Source organism: Alnus glutinosa, chromosome 2 (assembly GCF_958979055.1).
Source record: "Alnus glutinosa chromosome 2, dhAlnGlut1.1, whole genome shotgun sequence".
Taxonomy (NCBI): domain Eukaryota; kingdom Viridiplantae; phylum Streptophyta; class Magnoliopsida; order Fagales; family Betulaceae; genus Alnus; species Alnus glutinosa.
Genome location: NC_084887.1, coordinates 29,203,702 through 29,216,384, shown reverse-complemented (window position 1 = coordinate 29,216,384; position 12,683 = coordinate 29,203,702). Strand labels below are relative to the sequence as shown.

General features: G+C 39.9%; 1 protein-coding gene and 1 pseudogene across 1 annotated transcript; both read right to left on the bottom strand.

Moving 5' to 3' along the window:
• Window positions 1–1,276: 1,276 nt before the first annotated feature.
• On the bottom strand, window positions 1,277–4,088 carry LOC133859278 (PR5-like receptor kinase; annotated as a pseudogene).
• Window positions 4,089–7,966: 3,878 nt separating this feature from the next.
• LOC133860467 (LEAF RUST 10 DISEASE-RESISTANCE LOCUS RECEPTOR-LIKE PROTEIN KINASE-like 1.3) lies at window positions 7,967–9,884 on the bottom strand (the record flags this gene model as incomplete). Its single annotated transcript, XM_062296066.1, has 2 exons — window positions 7,967–8,137; window positions 9,266–9,884. Coding segments are annotated over 2 exons (672 nt in total), but the record flags the coding sequence as incomplete, so codon positions are not given.
• Between the last annotated feature and the right edge of the window lie 2,799 nt (window positions 9,885–12,683).

The following is a 12,683-nucleotide window of genomic DNA, read 5'->3' as shown; positions in this document are numbered from 1 at the left end:
TTTATTCTTATTTACTCGTAGGAAAGATGTAATATCCTCCTATGTCTTACTAAAATAAGGCTTTTTGGATACTTGGGAATGTAACGTGTTAGTAATGGAATGTAGTTCTTTTGGTGGAAGAACAATGAATAATTTGAAATTAAAAACGTACAATATTTATTGGTAGCTAGTGATCAACATGATAGATAGATTTGTTGTTTAATATTTATGTTATAAATGACATCTATGCATGGGCATGCGCTTAATTAGTATAGATGTGAGATACGGCCGGGTGCTTAATTAAATATATACTGAAGTTATCAAAACACCCACAATTCCCACGGAGGCTTTGGATTCAATTCCTGAACTCTCTTACATTTTGGATCTTTCCTCCTAAACATAAGGGAATCGCTGATGATGGAAATAAACAATAACCTATTCTAGAATTACGCTCACTCACGTGTGTGTGGGTTTAAACTCCTTTTTAATATTGGGAGAAGAAGATTGGAATTTAAATTAAATAAATAGTTAACTCTGTTAAACTCTATCAAGAGTTCAAGAACCAAGCTAGAGTTGAAGATTGTGGCCTAACTATAGTTGAAGACTATCACTTAATCACAGTTAAAGAATGTGACCTAGTTATAGTTGAAGTCTATAACATTATTCAAAGAAATAAAAGCAAAATGTAACCCTTTGAATTTTATCCTGTGACCATAGACACTTTATCATTAATTTCTTTTAGGTTTATGTTTTCTTTCAAACCTCCTCTTCCTAATGTTGAGGAGTGATTCTCTCAAGAGAAAGTATATTTGTGGTTTAACGTTCCTTTAAGGGTAAGGGTCTGCAAAGTATCGAATCCATATATATAGAGAAGTTGCAATATATATATACCTGCAGCCAACTCAGACTTCCGAGCATCTTCAAACTTTCCATAATATATGTATTCATATGTTCTATTTTTTATAATTTGAAAGCTTTTAAATTGCCAGGATTTGAAATTGGTGTATCTAATGGCCGGTGTAAATACATGATTTCATATTATTTAAATTTTTTAAACATGTCAACATTGATTTTATATACACCGTTAGATGTATCAACTTTAATTTAAATCATGTCCATAAAATAGATATTATCCATTTCGTTTGAAATGGAGAGGATCACAATTCCCCCTCTTACATGTATGTAGTCCTGCATCAACATTGCTTTTGAACCAAAGCCAATATGGAAGATTAAGCCTAGCTAGCAATCAACAATTAAAGTCTTTTCTCAAATTTTAATTCTTCAAAAAAAGTCCTCGACATAGATTATGAAGTTCACAAAGCTCTTCTAACCCTTCCTCAATTTTACTCATCCATTCCAAACTGTTTGCTTTTGCACCACTCTTCGAGAAGACAACTCAACACAAATCCTTTATTTAAAATTTTTGAATCCCATGATACAATTGTAACCATTTAAAATGTTGGATTCTGTGACTGTGAACTTGTGGGAGAATCTTGAGGCAACCTCACAGGTGAATGCATTACAGGCTTTGGTGGAAATTGTAAAGATTGAAGGCTACCTTCTAACATCTCAATCACCTTATCCATTGATGGCCGATCTAAAGGACTAGTTTGAGTGCACCTGATAAGCGCTGAATGTTGCACATTCAAGTCCCTTAACTTGCATATGTTAATTCCTTAGCATTATTATTTGTTTGATTTTGTATTGTTTTAATGTTTTCAGGTTTTAAATAAAGATGCAATTAATTCCATTAATTTTGGGCTTAAAATACACTTTGAGAAGACCTAGAAGATATGTTTAAGCTTAACCAATCATAATAGAATACCTATATGATGTGGTTAAGTTTAATCAAATCAAGTGAAAGATTAAATCGGAATTTCTCCACTAAGAGTCAAAATCAGATTGGATTCAAATTTGGATTCTGCATTTGTCTCAGTGTTTGGATCATAACGTTTGCGTCAAATATCGGATTGCAATGAAATTGGTGGCGTTGGAAAGCTAATAAAATATTCAACAAATATGTCTGAAATATATTTTCTTTAATTCAAACGTTTACTATGCTAAAATTGTCTTACAATAAAAGACCGCAATTCTTGCCGAATTTGGAATCCTTTTCCTACTTGGATTGAAGTTTCAATCTCCTACTTGGACAAGAAGACTCGAGAGATGATTTTTTTGGAATTCCAAGGGCTTCTAGGACTTGTGTGCTCCCTATAAATAGACCCCTAAGCTTTAAGAGAAGGTGTGCTTAGTGCTTGGGCTTGTGCTTAGATTTAGACAGAAAATTCTTCTCGGAGGCCTGACAAGTTGAAGAGGAGAAGAACATGGCAGGAGGTCATCCCAGCACCACGATGAGCGGCTAAATTCCTAATAGGGAGTTGATGTAGCCCTTTCCAAGTAACGATGGTTTAATTGTATTTTAATTTGGGATTTTCTCTATGCATGATAGTTGTATAACTGTGAGAATTGATTTTAATGTTTATATTCAATCATTATGAATTTCTTATCTTGTCTTAGAAAGTCTTTTATATTGATTGAACTCAATCCTTCATATTTTCTGTGATTATGTGAATGATTGTTATACAACGGTTTTAATTGACATATGATCAAGAGGATTAGATAGACCATGCCTAGGGAAGACGGATTGTATTACACCCTAGTTTAGTGTAATTTAGGTAGACAGTCCGTGCCAACCGAAGATGGGTTATACTATTCCATTGATTGTGTGTATATCCTATTAAAGACGTAGCTAGTCCATGCCTAGGGAAGACAGGTCGTACTGCATCTTAGTGGTTAGGTAGACGGTCCGTGCCAACCAAAGATGGATTATACTTATTCTTTAGAGGTAATTTTTTGACTACTCGAGTGAGACGAGTCCTATATCATGCAGAGTATGAGTTTTCCTTGTTAATTTATGATTGACCATTGTTATGCGGTGAGTGGTGAAATCAATCCCCTATTCTTTATCTCATCCCTACTATCTTTAAATTTATGTCTTTTACTTTTATGTATTTATTTTTAAAAAAAAAATCAAATCAAACATATTTTAAATTAAGTTATTTTTAATCTCAAAAAGCTTGATAACAACACATACGTAGTCCTTAAGGTTCGACACTCTCTCTATAGCCTTATCCTACAAGGATTCGTTCTATTGCGAGTGGTTAATTTTATTATTGATATATTTTGGTAAACAAAAGACCACATCAGCACCATAAACTCACCATTATCATCTTTTTTACTTTGTATTCTTCTTTCTCTATTATATCCGCCAAAGTTACAAATGTCTCACATTGTTCAAGTTTGTTATAAATCCCTTGTGGAAAATATCTTTTGCTAGTTTCAGAGAGACCACTATCAAATTATTTTCTTGCTCCAACCATTTCCAAAACCAACATTCCGTAGCTATATACATCAGACTTGTGAGAGACCCCACCAAAGTACTGACTAAATACTTCTAGTGCAATATATCCTGCAGTCCCTCTCATTCCCGTCATTGACACAATACTCTCATTTGTTTTGCGTAGTTTAGCAAGGCCAAAATCAGAGATTTTTGGGCGCAAATCTTCGTCCAAAAGTATATTGTGTGGTTTTATGTCAAAATGTAGGATCCTTGTGTTACATCCACGGTGCAAGTATTCTAGTCCTCAAGCAATGCCAACCGCAATTTGGAACATGGTCTTGCTGTCCAAGTGATGATTTGTAATTAGAGATCGTTTATCATATATGAACTTGTCAAGAGATCCATTTGGCATGAATTCATAGATTATAGCTCTTTTAGTCCTCTCGTAGCAGAAACCTAGAAGAGTGACTATATTAACATGAGATGTTCTACTAATGCTAGCCACTTCGTTGATAAATTCTTCACCATTACCTTTGGACACGCTCAAGATTTTCACTGCCACCATATGCCAATCAGGTAGCTTCCCTTTGTATACAACACCATATCCTCCTTGTCCTACTTTTTCTTTGAATGAGTTGGTTAGTTTCTTCAAATTTGAATAAGTATATCGCTTTGGGGCTATCAATCCATAATTCTTTATGATTTCCTCAGTATTAAAGTGATCATTCTTTGCATCTCTTTTCCACCAGACCATTGAATTACTTGAAATGTATCCTCTTTTAATGCAACAAATAATAACCAAAAAGATCACTGCAATCCCAGCCACAGTTGTGGAAATGCATGCACACAAAGAATGTTTAAGGCCATATACTTCATTAGGACAGAAAAAATAACAAGAATAACTTACAAAAAGATAAATGTCTTTTCATTATAAGATAGATTAGAATAACTTTTATCTGATATTGATCATCATACCAATTGCAGCTATAAGCCGCCAATTGCGCTTCAAAGATTGTTCTGCAACAAGAACACAAAACAACTTAGACTTCTTTATATGATGACGACGATACAACTTAGAAAACAATAAAAGGGGAAGCATAGAAGGAATAACGATAATATCATAGTATACAGAATTGTCAAGGAGGGTTTTTCATGTGCATGTGATATGGGTGGAAGGAGTAATTCTATTCCTCACCCCCCATCCCACCCAACTAAAAAACCAATCTTTATGCACCAAATGCTATAGGGGACCATGTCACATAGGCTTTTGGAGGATTGGAGAGGGATGAAGGGGGTGATGTGTAGCATTACTAGGGTGGAAATCCTTAGTAAATTGGCAAAGAGAGATCAAATAGCCGATTCCATGAGGCTAAGACTAGAGAATCCACTCAACAAATCATATCCCAAATTGTTCAAGGTGGCAAAATCCCTCAACCTCACGGCTTTATTCCTTCCACCCAAACCAGTTGGGCTCCAGACGCATTGTGTCAAGAAGGATGTGTTTATACATATAAGCACATTCCCATTCCCCTACCTAGGCGATGTGGGACATCACAATCACCCTCTCTTGGAACTTAGCGTCCCCACTGGCGGCCCTCATAGGATCACCCCATTCTTGGCGTCCCAGCGAGTGCTCACTAGCAACCCTCATGGGGCTTGTGCACGCTGCCCCCATCTCAGGCTGAGCAATGGCTCTGATACCATTTGTAACGACCCAAGAAAAAACGCTAGCCACATCTGCGCTATCACCCCAAAAGGACTAGTCAATTTCGAGTTGTCCTAGAATCTCTTATAAAGCCCAGTTTCACCTAGTAACTAGGCAATGTGGGACTTAGCACACATGAATATCTTTATAAACCAATCACTCTATGTGAACTATTCATCTCTTCCCAATGTGGGACTGAGGTGTTTCAGTGCTAATTGCTTGTATTTCCATGTCAACTTCTGCCATGCCCTTTGCCTTGCTTGTTGCGGTTTGTTCAGTGGCCTTTGTGTCCACTGCTGGCTGGTTGATCTCTGGTTGTGTCTCTAGCCACTCCACTCCGGATAAGGCATCTGCGGCGCGGTTCTCCCTTCCATTCTTATACTCCATTGTAAAGTCAAAGCCTAGCAATTTAGACACCTATTTTTGTTGGGACGGAGTGCCAATTCTTTGCTCCAATAGATACTTTAGGGCTTGTTGATCAGTTCGGACCTTGAAGCTTTGCCCTAGCAATTAGTGTCTCCACTTTCTTATGGTCATTACCAGAGCGAGTAACTCCTTCTCATAAGTAGATAGGCTCAAATTCTTGCCTTTCAGCCCTTGGCTCAGATAAGCCAGATGTTGGCCATTTTGCATTAATACTACCTCTATTCCCTCGTCTGAGGCATCACACTCGATTACAAAAGGTTTTGAAAAGTCTGGGAGACCTAAAACGGGGGGAGTAGACATTGTCTTCTTGAGTAGGTTGAAAGGTTCCTCAACCTTTTCATTCCATTTGAAGGCATCCTTCCTCATAGTGTCCCTCATGGATCCTAAATGCAGTCTTTGGTACATCTTCTAGCTTCATCCTGATTTGATGATAACCAGACCTAAGCTCGAGTTTAGAAAAGATGACAGACCCATGTAATTCGTCTGGAAGTTCATCAATGTTAGGAATATGGTACTTATCTTTGATGGTGTCATTGTTAAGGGCACGATAATTCACACACATCCTCCAGCTTCCATCGGCTTTCCTTACTAGCAATATTGGAGAAGAATAAGGACTCTGGCTAGGCCTGATGATTCCAGTAGTTAACATCTCCCCAACTATCTTTTCAATTTCCTCCTTTTGGTAGTAAGGGTACCTGTAAGGTCTTACACATGTTGGTTGAGCTCCCTCTGTCAAATTGATCTTGTGGTCGAAGCTCCTAGTTGGTGGCCACTCTGTTGGCTCCTTGAATATGCTCTTGAACCCATCTAACAAATCGGTGATGGCTGGATGTTGGAACTGCTTTGGTTTTGGTGCCTTCGTCCCTACAAGTTGTAACCAAACTCCTTTGCAATCTGCTCCTGCCTTCTTTGGAATAGCCTCTCCTACCTCCAGGTTAGTCGCGGCTAGGACCAATCCTTGCAATGCCACCTCCCAGTTTTGATGTGTGAACTTCATGGTAAGCTCAATAAAATCTCAAAGGATAGGACCTAGAGTGCTTAGCCAATCCACCCCCAACACCATGTCACATCCTCCTAAAGTTAAGAAATTTAGCGTAGTTTGGAAAGTGTACCCTAGCTTGTAAGTTGAAGGAGACTGTCTTACAGCACCCTGGACAAGAATTGTATCACCATTGGCCACCATGACCGTTAACTTGCTTCCTTCCTGTGCTGGTAGTTGAATATTCTTTGCTACATTTTGATCCACAAAGCTGTGTGTACTGCCAGTGTCAATTAGGATCACCACGGTTTGTGACCCAACTCTTCATATCAATCGCATAGTTCTAGCTAGGAGCAGGAGCTCCTACCAGAACATGCAAAGAAATGCCCAATAATTCTGCTTCTTGTATTTCACATTCGGGCTCCTCTTTTTGGACTACTGCTTCTACCCTTATTTCCTCTTGTTCTCTCAATTCAACTCCTTCCAACAAGTAAAGCCTAGGTCGGCTACAATTATGGCCAAGCTGAAATTTATCATCAAAATTGTAACAAAGCTCTTTTTCCATTCTTTCTTGCGTTTGGGCTGGTGTTAATCTTCTAATAGGTATGCTGGGCCTTTTGTTGAAATTGGTAGGATATGTGGGATTGGTGTTTCAGGGGGTATGTTTGGGGCAGTGATTCGAGGGGTATTAGGTGATGGGGCTAGCTTGGTATAACTATGGGAATTGGTTAGCCAAGACTGATACTTGTGACCTCTATTCCTCCGGTTAACTTCTTTCTCTTGCGACCTTGCCAGCCCAAAAGTTGTTAGTGCATTTGGTTTCAACATGGTTATTGTGATCCTTATTTCTTCCTTCAACCCACTTAGAAATGTACTAACCTTAAACTCCTCACTCATGCCTTGGAACCTATTGGAAAGGATTTCAAACTGTGTTTGATATTCCTCCACAGTTGATGTTTGTTTGAGCTTAGTGAATGCCCCTTTTGGATCATCAAAAGCTGAGGGAGCAAACCTTACCCTGAGGGCAATTACAAATTCCTCCCATCCCCCAGTGTGACCTGAATCCATCAGCCAATGATACCAAGTAAGTGATCTTCCCTCCATGTGGAAGGCAGCTATTGGCACCTTTTGATTTCATGTTGTTTGGCTATAAGAAGAAAACAAAACTGCTAGGCTTACAAGATCCAATTGATTGGGTCAGTCCCATCAAACTTGAGAAAGTCCAATTCAATGGTTCTTGTATGATCGCAAGAACGCCGTTCTGATACTACTTGTTATGAGCTTACTTCTTAGAGATTGTATTTTGTGATTGAAAGTTCTGTTTTGATACTTCAAATGGTCAATTCCTCATGATTTAAGATTCTGAGTAATTGGATACTCTATTCAGCAATGTAACTTGGTTTAAATACAACTGAAACAAATAACTGCTAAACCCATTAACCTAAGATAACTGCTTCACCCCTCCCCCCTCTTACACATTCCACTACTTTAGCCCATGATAGGCTAGACACGTACTGACCCATTACATTAGCCAGCATCCAGCCCACATTGCCTCTTCATAGAAGAATCTGGAATTGGTACATGACGATGCATGCCGTTTTTGAAGGAATTGAAATAACTTGAAAATAACATACATTCCAGCTGTGTGGAACAATTTAGATTGTCTCGGACAACTGTGCGCATAACAAAATTGGTTTCTCCTGTAGTCCTGTGTGAAAGCTTGATGAGTAGTCTCAAAACTTCTCACTGCATAGAATTTCTAATTGCTTTGACGAAAATGGACTGTCTGTGGGGCCCTAATTGGCTTCTCTCCCATGTGCATGTTTTTTTGTTTTATTTATTTTTTTTCAACAGGAAATGTTTTTCTGCCTGTTAACGTATCCGATAGTAAAGACACAAACGGCGTTTGTCATTTGAGCAAAACTAGTCAAACTAAATCTTGGCTGCTCATTTTTTAACAGCATATCTGCTAGCTGTTAAAAAAATAACAGTATGTAAGCCGAATCCTACTGATTTTGGATGGCCCAGATTTATCAAGAGGGTTTTAACCCAAAACCAAACCCGTACTCCAAACAGTAAGACCAAAAAAACATTTTTCGTCTATTTTCTTCCGTGAAAACATACGGACTGGACCAAATAGAGCTCTCGGTTTTTTTTTCCCTCCACTTTTTCAACTCTCCCAACTTTTCTTCCCCACGCCACCTCTCCCTACCCATCGCACCAACAATGGCCTTCTCCGACTGCGGGATGTAGGTCAACGACCTCGTCCGGTGCTCCGGCACGCCGAGACGAGGATCTCGTAGGTGGTCTCTCGAAGCTCTGAGTCCGTGAGGCTCGAACCCAGGTCACCGAACGGGAACGGGGAGGGCAGGTCTTCGACCGGGTGCACGAGCTGTTAGGGGTGCTGCATGGGTCTCTGGGACTCTTCGTGCTTGAGTTGGGTGGTGTGTAGGGAGAGGTGGCGTGGGGAAGAAAAGCAGGGAGAGAGTTGAAAAAGTGGAGGTAAAAAAAGAAAATAGACGGAAAATGTTTCTTGGTCCAGCTGTTTGGAGTACGCCGTTTGGTTTTGGGTTAAAACCCTCTTGGTAAATCTGGGCCATCAAGCAAACTACCGGATAGAAGCCAAATCCAATGTTAACGACGGTTTCAAGTCACTGGTTATTTTATTTTTTATTTTTTATTTTTTGAAGAGAAGTCACTGGTTATTTGGTGGCCGTGAAAACGATATTTCCCTAATGCTCAAAAAAAAAAAAAAAAAAAAAATTTAGTGCTTTGATGGTATCCGCTGTGAAGATAAGGTGTGAGGTTGTGAGGATGTACATAAATACGTCCGTACCTGGTTTAGATGGGGAGAAATAGCATATTGGTCGATTCAACTTGAGGTTATAACCACAGTCTGTCATGCAGTCCCTACACGCTGCAGTATCCACCTTCCATTCCACATCGAATCCTTCTCTAATGACTCGCTCTAATTCCGACAAAACCAACGTCAATAATGGATTACTGAGAAGAACTGCGACAACCACGCTTACGTTACATTCCTCATTAGGCCCATGAGCTCCCAGCTCCACCTGCACATCCCCACTTGTGGGGCAACTGAGTTGTCCAGGGAGAGGTAACCAAGAAGAAGCACAACCGTAGGCTAATGTAAGATTCTGGTAACCAGGGGCGCCATAATCAAAAAGTGTGGGGTCGAGAGTGGTATTCACTAATTCTGGCGAACAAATTCCGGTCAAGTAGTCTTCTCTTGAAATTTTGAGTATTTGGGTTTTGGGATTGACATCTAGCACGCGGTATGTCACGTTCCTAATCTTTATGTTAGTAACACTTCCTCGCAGTTGAGCTTCAGTCCAGGATGCCCACAACCACTGGGTCGGGTTTCTCCCCAGAAAGGAAACCCGATGTTGTTGATCTCTCCGCAGTTGAACAAATTGCTGCAGCTTGACGAGTGGGAATCATCACGGCATAGAGATATGGGAATCTCGAAGAAAGTTACCAACAACAAGAAATATAAAGAAAGAAGAAAAGGAGACGGTGAGAGAAGCCAGGACTCCATTAATTTCTGTAGAACTGATGGGTAATCGATGTATTAATTAAGGAAAATACAGAAAATGGATATGAGTGGCCATCGAGCACTAGCGGAGAATGATCGATAACAATAAGGAAAGGGATAGACTTTGGACGTCTAATTATATATTATAACGCCCAACTACTTATTCATCAAAAAAAAAATAACGCCCAACTACTTTATCGTACGATGGTATAACCAGTAATTACTATGCGATAATAATGATGTGTGAATTAGCTAAAAAGGGAAAACATATTCATTTGACTAACTTGTATTGTGGATTAGTCCTCGTGACCTTGAAGCTTGAGCCTTGTAATATCTGCTTCTCCCTTTCAACTGTAACGGGGATTGATATTTTTTTCTTTCTTTCATGTGACCAGTTTAATTTATTGGTTAGTATCCATCGATCACTTGAGGTTACTCTGAAGGAAAATCTATCTAAAAAACCAAAAGAGAATATTCTGCGGTAGTTGTGATAGCACGTACGTGAACATATACGAGAGTGTCACAAGGGATGTTTTAATTTTAAACCCTTGTTGATACACGATACACGATACACGTGAATGGAAAAGTCCCATTTGCACAATATTATATATATATATATATAGCAAGCGAATTCACTCCTGCTTGTGTTGTGATCTTGTACCCACACTGCCCACCAGTTGCTTCACTTGCTTGTACCACAATATGAAGCCGCAATTCATAGCTTCTTCCAGGTTGAGCTACTGATTGCATATAATTAGAGAAGTGAAACTTTAACTTTGTACTTGCACATAATCCCAATGGTACTGCATGTTCAAATGGTAATAATTGGTAACATCGCGATCAGGGGCGGAGCCAGCCCCCCAAAGTTGGGGGGGTCAAATTGAAAAAAAAAAAGTTTTGGGGGGGCCAAAATTAGAAAAAATAATAAAATTTGGGACAAAATTTTAATTTTTTTAATTTTTAATTTTTTGGGAGAACCTTGGGGCTTGGGCCTTGGGGCTCGCGATAGTATCCGCCTAATATAGAAAAGAAACAGCAAGGTAATCAAAGTAGAGCGTCAGATTCGTATGCAGTGGCTGAATCATAAGAAAAGACCGTGAGATTTACGGTCATAAAAGGATAAACCGCGTTCCAGTAATCTTCTCTAGCTAGCAACCTTGAGAGTCCCCGCGCGCGTGACACATTATTGACTTCAAGTCAAAGCTAAAGTATCCGGCAGATATGGAAAAGAACCGTTATTGTTGGGGATAAAATTAACCCCGAGGACACGTGGATCTTGATCTTGAATCATCTTCGAGTTACATCTCGGACATTTGTTATGACCCAGTAGAAGAAGATCATTTAGGTATAATGACGCCTCGGTCCTATCGAACCCAGTAACGGTATGAAATATCCCTAGATCTCCTAGTCTGATCGGAGCGAACATATCTCGGATATTTATGCCTCGGAGATTTGACAGAAGCTACGAGACCATTCGGGAAGTTGAATCACAACTCGGTATACAAAGATTGCCTAGGTATGATAACACCTCGGATAAGATGGCCTCGGTATGATAACACCTCGGATCTTCCACAACCCTGTTATGGTGCGGCAATATTCCGAGATCTCCTAGTCCTTTTGGAGCAAACATGTCTCGGATATTATCACCTCGGGGGTTGGTCGAAGTGTGTTACAATTGTCTTCGAGTGAGATAAGGCCAGTATCCCGAAAGATCAGGGATAAGCCTTTATCCCATTATTAACAGGATAAGATGGCTAGTAACGTGGAATTAAAATTAAAAAGGTACGAATGCAACTCAATTTGGACTCTGTAGCCTTATTCAAATTCCCTGATGATAAGGTTAAGGTTCAACTAGACTAGGACTCAAACTCCTAGTTCAACTGGGCTTCAAGAATTCAAGTAAGACTGCAACTACCAACCTATAAATAAGACCATCACACCAGGTCTTAGGATTATTCTCTCTGAGCTTTTGAGATTACAGATACGTTCCAGGAAATTGATTTGAACTGACTTAGGCATCGGAGTGGGCGTAGTCGGCACCCCCGACTAGTTGTTTGTTGTTTTACAGGAATCAAGGTTGAGGGATCAGCGAATCAATAGGCGACACGTCACCATACCGAAAACTGTACCAACAGTTTGGTGCCGTCTGTGGGAACGAAGAGTTGTTCTTACGAAAAATAAATCCATGATAGTGACTACGAGACATTCTAATCCGGTTCAAAACGAAACCCAAGAAGAAGTGCGACGCCCTAATCAAGATGATGTCCGTGGAGAAGCAGAGTTTGCCGGTCCAGAGGCCAGAATAACCCAGCTAAGCCAACAACTGGCTCAGGCGCAAAAGAATGTGCAGGACTTGCTGGCTCAGAATGCTTTGTTGATAGCTGCTCAGACTCCACCACCATTGAATCACGATGCGGTTGAAGGAACAAATCCTAGTGGAAACCTGGAAGAGTCAGGGGAGAGAGTTGAGCCGTGGATCGAGGACCGTGTGGAGCCTATTAATCCGATTCCACCTCCACCAACATACTCCGAAAGAAGGCTGCAGCTGATGGTCCTGGACTTGGGCATAAAGTATGATGCACTATCAAGAACTATGGATCAGAAGCGAGACAAGAAGGAGTCTCTCGTGGACAACCTCTTTCAGCATAAGGAGTCTATATTTACTGAAGAAGTATCCAACTTCGACCTGCCTGAAAGGTTT